The 14,236-nt window shown below is 40.4% G+C and overlaps 1 protein-coding gene and 1 long non-coding RNA gene across 3 annotated transcripts in view; both read right to left on the minus strand.

Moving 5' to 3' along the window:
- Positions 1-3,664: 3,664 nt before the first annotated feature.
- LOC120373943 lies at positions 3,665-7,897 on the minus strand. Its single transcript, XR_005585818.1, has 4 exons — positions 7,782-7,897; positions 5,286-5,359; positions 4,704-4,872; positions 3,665-4,075 (listed from the first exon to the last, which is right to left on the minus strand). It is a non-coding gene; the product is annotated as an uncharacterized LOC120373943 (long non-coding RNA).
- Positions 7,898-11,714: 3,817 nt separating this feature from the next.
- Positions 11,715-14,236, minus strand: part of ICE2 (interactor of little elongation complex ELL subunit 2) — a 59,207-nt gene continuing 56,685 nt past the window's right edge. For both annotated transcript variants that reach the window (XM_039492848.1, XM_039492847.1), the window contains exon 15: positions 11,715-13,569. In XM_039492848.1, coding sequence (XP_039348782.1) covers positions 13,393-13,569 — 177 coding nt within the window. In that variant the 3' untranslated portion in view covers positions 11,715-13,392. The remainder of the gene's footprint in view (positions 13,570-14,236) is intronic.

Below are 14,236 nucleotides of genomic sequence, written 5' to 3' on the forward strand. Positions count from 1 at the left end.
TGAGGCAATGCAGTGATAACCAGAGCCTAAACTGATGTTGATAAAATATATTCTGTTGAAACTCTTCAGATACAAAGATTGTTGAACTTTTTCTATGATCTCTCTCACATACACAAACAGGCACGTGCACACCCCGCCAAAAAAACTAAATTACAGAAGGACTTTGTTGCTTTTACTTTCCCAATATATTACTGAAGAGGTTGAAACAAATATAATCAACTTGTCCCACTTTTTTTCCACACGTTTTTATATACACAAGGAAATCCACATATTTTCAAAGGTATAAGCGCCACATTAGACAAAACATATGCATCTCACCACCTACACCATGTATACCCTTTTCCTGTTCTGTGGTCTACCAAAACTGAATAAAAGTGATGCTCAGGTTTTTTATTCATATTGTGGTCATGCCTAGGAGTCCAAATTGTGGACCACATGGAACAGAAAGATAGTCCTTGTCCCAAAGAGCTTAAAATTAACAATTGGACAAATAAATATTCCTTTAGCAAACACTGTCACCAAAGGGGTAACTACTTAAATTAAAATCTGATTTGAATACACTTGTTTAACAAATTCAAAGAGTACATTATCCCACTAAGAGTCTTCCATGCCCTTTATCAAAAAAGGTCATTACACTCTCACGTCTCATATTTTCTACACTTTTTCCTCCCTCAATAGAAATTTTAGAAGTCCTTTTCCCTTGGCATCTTCCAAAATCAGGTTCCATATGGATTCAAACCCCTTCATTTCATTGCTGGTTTTGTATATTGCTACTTTAAAAGTTGTTTTATCCAACTATTATGGTCACAGAGCAAGCTGAAACTTGGCCCCTTTCAGTCCTTTTTTGAGTAGTGAGAAATGCCATGTTAACCAATATCCCCTGATAGTAGAGTAGTTGAATAACTGATGTCAGTATAACTGTCGCTCAGGGATGTAGAAAATCCACATCCCCTCAGCGACGCAATACCAACTTAGGACAGTCTGCACCAGGGGTTATGTCAACAGGAGGGCTTCTCCCATCAACATAGCTACCGTCTCTTGGGCGATGGGAGAAGCTCTCCCATTGGCATAGGTAGCGTCTTCACTAAGTGCTACAGTGGTGCCATTGCAGCCCTGCAAGTGTAGACAGGCCCTTAGATGGCAGAGTAGACATTAGATATTTATAATATCTTTCCAAAAGAGCCTAACAGAGTTTGGTGCCCAACTCTCACCAAAACACAATGGGAGTTGAGAGTGTAACTGCCTTAGGCCCTTTTGAAACTATAACCCCCCCCCCCCCGTTTCATCATCAATAGGTGACAAAGTAATTAACAAATATATCACTAAACCAGACTACATACAATCAAACAGGCCTAAAACACTTGCCACAAATCTCCATTTCCTATTTACTATCTCTGATGCCTAGGTCAGGGATTCTCAACCTCTCTTTCTGATCCTCCCCTCCCACATGCTATAAAAACTCCAAAGCCCACCTGTGCCACAACGTTTTTCTGCATATAAAAGGCAGGACCAGCGTTGGGGGGTTGCAAGCAAGATCAAAGCTGAAGCAAGGTATAGCTAACTTGGTGTCTAAGACGACAGGACATTCAATGAAGGAGGGTGTCAAACCACTGTAGTAGTCGTTAGCAACATTTCTGTCAAACAGAGTGAGACCTGCACTCTTGGAGCGGAGGTGCAGTTTTGAGATCTAGCCCAAGAGATTTCTGCCAGATAAACATACAAATCGTCTGTAACCTAAGTGCAGGGTTGGCATGAATGACTGCATGGTTATATAGCCTGTGTGTAATATTTAACATACACCGCTACCTTGATATAACAAGACTTTGGATATAATGCAGTAAAGCAGTGCTCCAGGGGGGCGGGATTGTGCACTCCAGCAGATCAAAGCAAGTTCAATATAACACGGTTTCACCTATAATGTGGTAAGATTTTTTGGCTCCCAAGGACAGCGTTATATCGAGGTAGAGGTGTATTTCATTAGTGTCTTCTCTTTTGTAAACCTCTAAGAAATGCTTTTATCTGAGCTGGAATGTTTTTGACTGTTGTATCTGGGGGACTGGCTGGTGCTCCTAAAAGGAACTGATTTCTGACCTCTTAAGGGAGGCAGGGAGAGGTGCAAGTGACACCAGATCTACAGGGTGGACATGGAGTGACAGCTGTCATCTTTCCTCTGAAGCTGTCCCAAAGAAAGACTTGAGGATACTTTTTGTAGGCAAATAGGGTTAAGGGTCCAGCAGTTCCAAGGCATGGCTGCAGAGATACAAGCTGTCAAACCAATCGGGATGTGATTACATACTTAAAAGTCAAAGGACACTGTACCATTCTTTATCCTGTCAGGCTGTGGAGTTGGCATGGAGGGGAACCTTTCAGGTTTACATCTGTTCTTTGGATTCACAGATGATATGAGACATGACATGGGGTTTATATCTTAATTGGTGAAGAGAGACAGACCAATTTTGTTTACACACAGACACACACTTAGTGCTTGTGAAACATGCCAGAGTGACAGTGCTCATCACTGACTGGCTTCTTTCCTTCTCCCTACTCCCTCCCTCCCTTTCTCTCTGGTCTGCATGGCTCAGGGACTAGCCCTGCAAAACTGTTGGCTGAGAAATACAGACACACAGGGGCATAGTGACTGCTCATTAACAATCTTTGTTATAGCTTCCTCTAAATGCTTTACAGTAGTTCATCGAGATTTCAATACAATCACTGATTTTCAGCAATGTGTTGCTTGGGACCATGTCAAGAGTGGAGGGAAGGCTGGTTTCAGGCATGTAGCACTAGAGAAGGAGGAGGGGATATTTCCAGCAAGTGGGAGTAGGGAGAATCACTGCAAAATGTACCAACCTTGGATTCTGGTTCCTGCAGTGGTTCTAGGTCTGCCAGGTAGAAGTGCAGAATCAGATGCTCCTCTTTCTCCAGCATGTACATACCAACACCACTCAGACATGCTAGCTTACTTATTGTGTGCTCTCCTTCAGGAACATGCTTCATATTTGGTCAATAGGGGGGTTATGGCACAATGCACATGTAACCATGTACAATGGCAAGTGCAGACAGCCTCAGATTTACACTAAGGTAATTCATGTTCCTTTTGTGTAGCTACCAGAATAGACCTGTATACAATGCACACCCATAGTACTGGGTACATTATATATAAAAGAATCTGAATTAAATAGGTGTTTGTATGGTCAAGTGAGTCTCAATGGGGATATTCTGCATTCTTTGTGAATAAGGAGATGTGGTAGAGGTTATTTTCGGTGCTCTTTTCAATGTTTGAATTCAAACTGCTATCTAAACTACATTCCAGTAAAAGCTCATCAGGCGCCATCTGAGAACACATATTATGGACAGAGCTAGTTGAAAAACCACTTGACTCTGTGGGAAACATTTTCACAATTCATTCCTATATTTTGTCCTTGAAAGAACAACTCTACTTGCTCAGAAGTTTGGTAGGTGGAGCTCTGCAGGTACTGACATGTTCACTGGTTAGGATGGCGTTTATGTAGTTCACAAAGATATGAGATAAACAAACCTTCAAGTCTACAAAAGGAGCCATGAATTCATAAATATATAAAATAGAAAGTGATTTATTTCACTGCTAGAACAATTATTCTAAAACTAAATTTTCAGCCATTACATTTATTTCTGAAGTGTTTATTTATCATCATCTTATCCTGTTGATGGTTTTAAATGGGTTCTGGTAAATTGCATTAGGAATATTGATCAAAGAGGAAATTTGGCAGCAATCGTCATTAGCAGCTGCACTTAAGTATTTGCATTAAATTCAAAAGGCCGTGTTCTCTACCGTCCATGTAAATATATGCCAAAGGGGAGAATTTACTAGGGAAAATCCAGGATAGCAGAGGGGGACTAGTTATGCTGCATGATCCCACTAAAAACACAGGATGGGGATATTGTAGAAGGCCAGGGAGGCATGCACAGCTGAGGTGCCTCTTCACTTTGTGGCCTTCTCACCAACATCAGCAGCACATCTGAGTCAAACTGCCATGCTGCCATTGGTTTCTCACTAGTGCTTGTAGTCCTGAGAGTCCTCAATGGGTTGCATTAGCTGTGTAAGAAACAATTAATGACAGCTTACTTGGCCGAACTTCCATGATCTGTGATACTGCTTTTTCAGAGGAATATTCCACTATTTCTCCCACACCTGCTACTTTTAGTTATGCACACTCCATTGATTGCATGATCCTCATAATGCACACTGGTTGGTGCAGAGGGATTGATTACATCATCATGGAGGTGTGTAGCATTGCCAACTCCCACAATTTTATGGAGAGTCTCATGATATTTGGTGTATTTCTAAAAGCCACACTCCTGGAATCCTATGATTATGTGAGAATCTCAGCTTTCATTTTTAAAGAAGATTCTAGTCCTCATAGTTGTAGAGAAAAGCCTGAAAACATGACCCTAAATGCTCAGAACTCAAAAGGTGAAAAAGAACCTAGACTCCCCCTCTTTCCCTCCCCTAATCTGATGATTTTTCAACATTTTAGATCCGTATAATACTGGGTATGGGATACTACCACAGCCTTCCTAAGCCCCTTTCTGCACAACAACTACTACTATGGCAGCACCTAAGGGAATGCAGAAATAAAAGCTGCACACTTCAATTTGGAGACCTAGACAGGTTGTATCATGCTTCCAGCTAATTACACCATCTCATTACAGAAAAATCTCACCTGTATGTGGGAGACTATATAGGCTGATGCTCTGGCACAAGTTTTATTAAAACTGAGATTTAATCATATGGTTCCTGGAATATGGTTCCTTTTTGAATATATCTATAGAGCTGCAGCTGGACCCAGGCCATCATCCAAGGGAGTGGGGCTGGTTGATTTGGACATATTCCTGGGAAAGAAAATTAGTGTACTGAATCTTTTTACTTCCATGAAGAAGAGTATTACTCAACTGAAGATTAAGGAGCCTCCCTCCATTATGTTCTGACAATATTAAGTACTAAAAGGTACATCTCTAGAACAGGCTATTTGTCAAAAAGGTGTTGTGAGGAGAGTTGGCTGAATAATGGCTTTTTTTTGGTTTGCTAGCAATTCTAAAAAATTGGGAAAAAGTTTCACTTCAGGTCAACCAGAATTCTCCCTCCCTCCCCCCACAAGATTTTGGCAAATTGAGAGGGCATAAAATGTTTCAAGTCAGATCGAACAAAACATTTCATGAATGACTGACTATGAATGGGCAATGATTGGCAATGAATAGTCATTGGGCTAGGGAAAAGAGTGTAGCCTGGTGATTAGGGTACTCACCTAGCATGTAGAGCATCCAGTTGAAGTCCCGGCTAGAATTACTATTTAATTATTTACACCAAGTGGAACAGCTCCTACAAGAGAGATTGAGAAAGCCCCATTCCAGAATATCCCATAGCCCAGTGACAAGGGCAACCTCCTGCAACATGGGAGACTCAAGTCCAAGCCCTTCTCCACATGAACTGAAGCTGTCTCCCCCACATCCAAGAACAGCGCCCTAACTACTCGGCTAAAAGTTACAAAGAAGGCACCACCACCACTCGTTCATTTCAACACCAACATTTTGATTTTTTGGTTCAGTAGAAACTATTCAGTCTACTGGACACCAATCTGCAAACAGATTTCGTTGGGTCAAACGAAATTGCATTTTTCAACAAATAAACTATTTGCCAAGCAAATTCCACCCTGCTCTAATTGTGAGCTAATTTACTATATATGAGGAACCAGGGACAAGTTGTTAGATTCTGTAGTGAAAGATGTGCCCCTCCCCCTTTCCTCTGGTGATGCTATTTCACAGGCTTTACTACCAATCTAAATTTTAAAAGCGCCCTGTATTTTTTAATAAAAAACAAATCAATCAATGCTCACACATAAATATGAACAGTTCTTGAGTTAAGGTCTTCATATAATTTTATTTTTAATTATCTCTAGTATTATACTTCATGCAAAACTCCCACTTAGTCTTCAAGGCACTTTTTCCTATACTAGTATACTGACCAGCTCCTTAGAGAGGAAAATGATTAAAAGTGAGTAGCCCCATGGGCTTGGCCAGGACCAATCCCATTTAATTATTTTTAAATGGTGTGGAAGACAGAGTTGGAGTTTGCTGATGACATGAAATTGTTTCCATTAGTTTAAACAAAACAAAAACAGCAAGAGGGCTCAATCCAGGAGTTGAGATGAGCTTTGCTTGGCACAGGATCCATGAAGGGGGTGCCTTGCCTGTTCTGGGGCCAACTAGTGGCTGATTTGCAACTTAGAAACAGTCTCATGGCTTCTCTAAATTATGCCCATCTGCAATGGTCCTGCAAGGGTCAATCTGACAATTGGGAATTGCTGGAATACTGAGGCACTCCTGTCAACCATTTCCTCCATGGACCACCTCTATGCTGGACGCTACAAGTAGTGGAAGATCTGTCATACAAGGGTAATACATTCTTAGCTGACCATTTATGCTGGCTTTAAGTCTGTTTTGTGCCCCCACATTTGAAATGTAACTTGGCTAAGTATATAGTAATCCACATTTGCAAAAATAATCTAGTAATTCTGGTACAGGTTAGTGGCTCTGAACTTTCATGGGGAAAAAAATTGAGAATCATTGTGGACAGTCAGACAAATACATTTTAGCAACAGTTTAAAAACAGTAGCAAACACTATGCTAGTGGGCATTAAGCGAGAAGAAATAAGAGGACATAGCTAGCAATAGCATGTTCTTATGAGATATACTGTGTTCAATATCGCTTAGAAAAGATATAGGTAATTTAGCAACTCCTCAAAGGGACACTTTAGAGCAGGGGTGGGCAAACTTTTTGGCCAGAGGGCCACATCTGGGTATGGAAATTGTATGGCGGACCATGAATGCTCACAAAATTGGGGGTTGGGGTGTAGGAGGGGGTGAGGGCTCTGGATGGGGGAGCGAGCTCTGGGGTGAGGCCAGAAATGAGGAGTTCAGGGTGTGGGACAGGGCTCCGGGCTGGGGCAGTCGGTTGGGTTCAGGAGCCGGGGGGGTCAGGGCTCTGGCTGGGGGTGTGGGCTCTGGGGTGAGGCTAGGGATGAGGGGTTAGGGGTGCAGGAGGGTGCTCCGGGCTGGGAACAAGGAGTTCAGAGGGTAGGAAGGGGATCAGGGCTGGGGTAGGGGCGTGGGCTCAGGGGTGCAGGCTCTAGGTGGCACTTACCTCAAGCACCTCCTGGAAGCAGTGGTATGTCCCCCTTTCAGCTCCTATGTGGAGGCGCAGCCAGGTGGCTCTGAATGCTGCCCCGTCCGCAGGTGCCGCCCCTGCAGCTCCCATTGGCCGTGGTTTCTGGCCAATGGGAGCTGTGGGGCAGCACTTGAGATGGGGCAGCACGTGGAGCCCCCTGGCTGCCTCTACGCATAGGAGCCGGAGCGGGGACATACCACTACTTCCAGGAGTCATGCAGAGCCATGGCATGCATGGAACAGGGCAAGCCCCCGCTACCCAGCTGGAGTGCCAGAGTGGGACAAGCCCCAGATCCTGCTCCCCGGCAGAAGCTCAAGGGCCAAATTAAAATGTCTGAAGGGCCAGATGCAGCCCCTGGGCCGTAGTTTGCCCACCCCTGCTTTAGAGGGTTACAGATATAGTGGGACTTCCAGAGGATGAGAGACTGCAAAAGGTACATTCATTTAGATAGGAGAAAAGCTAGAGGAGATTAACGTGGAGAACAGTATTAAATATGCTGAACTGACGGTTTTCTTCTTTTGATAACAAAGGGTTACTTCAACTGGATGGCAAATAAATTGAGAACAAAAGGAAATACCTCTTCAAACAGTGCATCATTAACCAGTGGCCTTTACTGTGTGGGAGGTTCCCAAACTGTGATCTCTGGGGAGCTTTCTGGTCATATGGTGCTGGCTCTCCTCCTTGCTTCCAGCTGCTAAACTGCATTAAAAGACAGTAGAAAAATATTTAAATACTTTCCTAATTTTTTTTGTGCACATAAACAATTTCTGTCATTGCCATGGGGATATTTTGCAATTGCCAAGAGGAAGGGAGGAGTCCCAGACAATCATATATAGGAAAGGAGGAGGTCCATAAGTCTCTCCACCAATATGTGGTACATGCTGCGATAATGTTTGAGATTGCTTGCTACTGCAGGAGTTGAAGAGGGGAAATTGCATTTTATGAACAATAGCCATTAGGGTTATGCATGCTAAGAAAGGGGACTGATAAAATCATATGCTTCCAGAGGTAAACTGATAGCCCACCCCTCACCAAGCAATGCACAACTGGCCAGCTATGATACAGGGTATTTTCATCTTGTTCGGTAGCACGAAGCAATAGTCATTAGTGAAGGGAATCTACTAGATTTGAAAGGCCAGTGGTCTGATCCAGTATGACAAAAGCTATGTGCTTACGCAATGTGAAAACCTAACCTCACAAATTGGAGGAGGAGGAGAAGTTGGAGGAGAAAAAAATCTTTTATTGTAAAAAGAAACTGAAGAGGAAGATCTTACCTATTCATATGACCTTTCCCATGCTAATCAATGGCCAAATAGCTCACCACATGTCTCTGTTTAAAAGACAGAACTTTTCTCCAGCTGACCTTGACCTATAACAGGGGTCGGCAACCTTTCAGATGTGGTGTGCCGAATCTTCATTTATTCACTCTAATTTAAGGTTTTGCGTGCCAGGAATATATTTTAACGTTTTTAGAAGGTCTCTTTCTATAAGTCTATAATATATAACTGAACTCTTGTTGTATGTAAAGGTTTTTAAAATGTTTAAGAAGCGTCATTTAAAATTAAATTAAAATGCAGAGGCCCCTGGATTGGTGGCCAGGACCTGGGCAGTGTGAGTGCCACTGAAAATCAGCTCGTGTGCTGAAGGCGGCACCGGTGCCATAGGTTGCCTACCCCGACCTATAAGGTAGAAGAAGTCCTGAGGTGGCCAAGGCGAAATGATACATTGATCATTTACTGTTTCCATCTGCCATAGTGAGGGGCTGGTTAAAAGTCTACCACCCATGAATTGTGAACTAAACAGATGCCAGATCACTGAAAAATCAACTGAAGTTATCCAAAGCCCAGTGAGAGAAAGCCAAACTGACGGAGATATCCAGGTGATGAATGCTGTTATAAGAATTTACACTGACAGGGAGCAGTAACCAAATGTGAATCCATAAATTGGAGTAATCTAAATTTTATCTCACATATCCATAATCTATTCTGGGCACAAAGTGGCAGGTGTGTAAGACCCTTTCAAAATTTGGCCCTAAAGGTTGTGGCTCATGTTCATAAAGCAAGTCAGTAGTAAAAACCAAGACTTAGGCCACAGGAGTACTTACTTTCCTTCACTAGCAAATCCCTTCTCTAACCAGTAAACTGCTTCTCACAACATTCTATTCTGGATTAGGATTTGGAACATGTTTAAGAGTTGGTACTATCTTCATAGAATCAACAACTCTTCTCTTCATTCAACTTCCCTCCCTATCATGGTTTGGTTACTACCATGAAATCAGCCCACAGCCCACAGCAGTAGCTGAATACACAGCTCCATAACCAGTGCGGTTTTGGGTTGATTGAAATCTATTTTACACTTATTTTCCTTAAGAAAGTCTCCTAAACACTTTCTCTAAGATGTTAAATTGAAATCAGAAACTAGAGCTGAAGCCAGAAGCTCACTTAGGCTTTCAGTTCCTGTTATGTTTGCACTTCGATTAATCTGGTCTAATCTTGAGTTATTTTTGTATAGAATTTCCTGTAATTAGAGAAATAATTACATTATTTCTGAGCAATCTATTGTGTAGTCCTTATCAACAATGAATTTTGTGCACACAGGATAAAGTGTTGTTCCAATGGACAGAACTTCACTGATGCAATAGTGGAGGAAATGGAGCTGAATCTTTATCACAGCCATGACAGAGAATTTTAAAATACTTTTTTGTTAAAGAAATGAATCTATTCTAGATTTTCACTGTCCTCCTTTCTTGTTTCATCTTTCTCTGGTCATTGATAAACCATAGAAATCTTTACTGTGGATTCTTGAGGGCCAGACCATTTATGGTTGTGGACAGTAGACTGTATTAATGCCCTAACACAGTGGTTTCAACCTGTGGTCTGCAGACGCCTGGGGGTCTGCAGACTGTGTCTAAGGTGTCTGCGAAAGGTTGTCATTAACATAGAACAGTAGTTTTCAATATATGTCTAAGATACCCAAAGAGGTCTGCACCTGCATTTGAAGTTTTTTTTAAGGGGTCTGCAAATAAGAAAAGCTTGAAAACCACTGCCCTACCAGGCTGCCAATGCTGCTATCCAAAGGAAGGATGATTTTGCTCCCCAAACAGTTTTCGAATTATTATTTGCCTCACAATAATTCCTAGATAATCCAGTTGGGGTTGGGATTCCAAAAGGATCCAATGGACTCCTAGGGAAAATTACAAAACAGGGTTTTTGCAGCCCTGACCTGAACGAGGTCACTATGGGTGATCAAGGTGGCATTCACATTGCCTTTATGTCAGTGCAAATCAAGATAGATTTAAAAGTGAATCTACCTGCATAAGTAATGCCCAAGACTACAGATGCATTACCCAAGGCTGTCTCGAGAGTCATACTGTCCTGCGCCAATGCACCAAATCTCTCTTCTGCCTATATGCTGAAGTCCCCCAAGATTATTAGTTTTGGCAACTCCAGAATCAAACATGACAGCAGCTTTCCTCCCTGGTGGGAAGCTTGTCGTGCCATTAGTTGAAACACTGATACATTAGTTTAATCCCAAATTTCACCCACTACATTGGCCACTCAAAGATCTGTATCTTGGGGAAGAGACATTCCACACATTTAATGCAACTTGCTAAAACCCTGGGTGTGAACAGAACCAGGGAACACCTAATTTGTCCTAATCAGAGAGGGCAAACTACAATCAACCCAGTTAATCAGGAACAGTTTGTAGAGTCCAAGTTTTATCTGAATCTGAAATTTCAAATGCAACAATACATACAAATGATATAATGGGTATTCATTTAACCTTTAGATTCCTGTCCATTTTAATTGCATAATAACTGGGATTGCACACAATATATTATGAGACTTGAAAGGTTAAGCCTTTCAGACACCCAGATACTAGGGCAAACTCAGCATGAAGTTAACAGGTCTGTGTCCAAAGTTCAAATTTCTTAGTTGTTATAGTAAAATTTTTACTTTTATGCTGAAAATTATGCTTTGGATCCCCACCCTCAGTTATCTGGCACATGACTCATAAGCAAAACACTTCTCCACGGGAGGTCACAAAATGGATTTATGATTTTGAATCAGAATCTAATATTCATTATTTAGGAAACCACTATCAAATATGTTTCTCCTTGCTAACATATTGCATCGAAAAGCAACAACCAAAGCAATGTCTGGGAAGTTAACAGAAGGTAAATAAAGATATAAATAAAATATAACAATATTGATAAATTACAAAATATTTGATGCATCAGAGGGGTAGCCATGTTAGTCGGGATCTGTAAAAAGCGACAAAGAGTCCTGTGGCACCTTATAGACTAACAGAAGTATTGGAGTCTGAGCTTTCGTGGGTGAATACCCACTTCCGGAGCATAAGCTTTCATGGGTATTCACTTATGCTTATGCTTCAATACTTCTGTTAGTCTATAAGGTGCCACAGGACTCTCTCGCTTTTTACAATCAGAACCGCTTTAAAACCTGTTTTTTTAATGTCACTAAGATTTAAAGATAAAATATATAACCCATTAAAACTAAATATTTTATTCATCTTTACAGGATATTAAAATATATTTGTATACATTTGAGTAGAACAACTTTGAACATAAAGGTGCAGTTAACTTACATAACATACAGACAAAACATTTTGAACAAACTCATTGCTAAGGCCCTGATCCTGCATGTGAGTACTTTGTGTACATGAACAGCCCCAATGAACACAATCAAGGCCTATAAAAGAGCCCAGTCATTTAAAAAAAAAAAAAGTTTACATTCCTTACCCTGAGTATTCAGGAGTAGCTGAACGCCTCTCAGGATGAAACCCATGCTAATTAGTTATAGGCAGCAATCGAAAAACCCTTCATACATTGAAAATTATGATTGCTAAATAATATGCTGTTTTGAACTGTGGCCTGCAATTTGCCTATTTCATAAAACTTTGAGGGCACTGTGATATATAGTAGTCAGAGTGCATAAAAAACTTTCCTTTGACAATAATGAACATTTATAAATTATTTAAATAAACTATGTATGTTGACAATCAATTTGTGGTGCATTGGAATTAATAATCTAATTTTTTAGCATTTTACAAAGCAGCAATTTTACTGATATTTACTGAAATAGAAAACATGTAGTCACACCTATAAACACTAGCCAAGAATTTTCCTTGCTGAATCTTTGTCTGGACTCACCCCCTTCAGCTTGGCTCCCAAACTACAAGAGAACTGCTGAGCCACAGCAAATGTCTGGCTTGTCTCTGTAATAATAACTAAAGCCCTCACCTGCAACTTGTTGCATATGGGCGAAACTTTCTGTGCTTACATGGAGCCCTACTGACTTCGACAAGGATCTGCCTGCAAAAAGACACAGGACTGAGGCTGTAGTCATTCAGTACTACATTAACAACATACTGGCTCTTAAGGATTTGAAGTTTTGGAAAGAATTTAATGCCAAAAACAAATCTTGAGAAAACACGGAAGTCAATTTTAACTTTCTTATACTGTGGTGTACCGTAATGCTCACTAGGACACTATGCCAACAGGCATATCAATAATGGAATTTGAAAGACACAAAGCTTCTGCAAACATAACAAATGTTGCTCATCAAAAGCTGTTAACTACACAACCCTAGAAGGAGCATGCCCTTATTCTCAGGGGTAATATTTCCTTTTCAAACTGGGCACAACACACCCTGCTTTTTTAATAACATTAACTAATTAATGAGGCTGTGTTTTACATTTAAAACCAGTACACAATTCAAATAATAATATCAAAAATACACATCTGCAGCAAACTGGAAAAAGAATCAAGACAGTTGGGAAAAGAATACTTTATTCATCTCTATGTAATATTGAGTATTGGTGTTAATGTTTCTTTTCTCAAATTATAGTTTTATTATAAAAACAAAAGCAGTTATGATAGTTACTTTTGTTCAGAGGTCTTAATTGTAGACACTTGACTTTTCTTCTCATGTGCCAACTTAAAATAAGATGTTCACATTTGAGTTGCATTCAGTGAGTTAAGAAAGGGTTAAGGGATCTTAGCATTTCACAACCTTTCTCAACATGGCTGTGCAGCTCTCCTCTGCCAGGGCATTCTGGCTTCTCTGAAGTATTACAAAAAATAAGCTCTTTGTTTGTCTTGTGCTTTTTCCAATCCATGTTTTCTCACTGTGGCTAAGCTATTCCGGCTTTGCTTGAGTTTGCTTTTATTTCTTTTTCCACTTTTTCATCTTATTTGCTTGTTTGGCATTATTTTTCTTCAGTTTCTTTGCAGCCACACCTTCATTTCTAACAGGCTTAGCTGGCAAGGGATTGCTTTTTGTTTCCATGGATACTGGCTTTTCATTGTTGGGTGTGTCTGTGTGTGCTTTTGCCCAATTCATCTAGAAGCATTGGGGAGGAAAAAAAAGAAAAGTATTAGCTACTTCAATCTGCATTAAACTTTAAACCTAAGTATCTAGAGGCTTATATTCAGAAAATTGCCAGCTACATTTAGCCCACATAGCAGTACTTAAGATTATGTCACATTTATACAATAGATTAATATAAGGAAGCCCTTGAGAAAAATACAGGCGCAACTAAGCTACCAGAAATACTGTTTGGATATTCTTTACTTTTTAAAATGTCACAGCATTTGTACAAAATATTAGAGTGAACAGTTTGGCTTTGTTAGTGGAAATTCTCAGTTTGCGAAATGCATCGTTTACTCACTGCCCTATAGGCTGGGAGTCTGACAAATTCCATCCGAGGCTTCTCCAGACCTAGATAATCAATTCAATATAAATTTAACACTGTGTTACACTAAATCAGTTTACTTGTGATTTAATTTTAGAAGACATGGTCATTTTCCCAGTCTGATAAATTCTTTGGTAAAATTCATTTCTAACAAACTTATTAAAATTTATATTTTCATGCTAACTTAGTCTGTGAAGTAATGGAAAACACACACTGTGTGAAGTTGTTCATTTTTACTAAAAAGAAATAAGCCACTCAAATACAATTATGTTTATGTTTGAGACACCATAATCATATTTTCCTAAATAAAAGGTA

This window comes from Mauremys reevesii, linkage group 10, assembly GCF_016161935.1.
Source record: "Mauremys reevesii isolate NIE-2019 linkage group 10, ASM1616193v1, whole genome shotgun sequence".
Taxonomy (NCBI): Eukaryota; Metazoa; Chordata; order Testudines; family Geoemydidae; genus Mauremys; species Mauremys reevesii.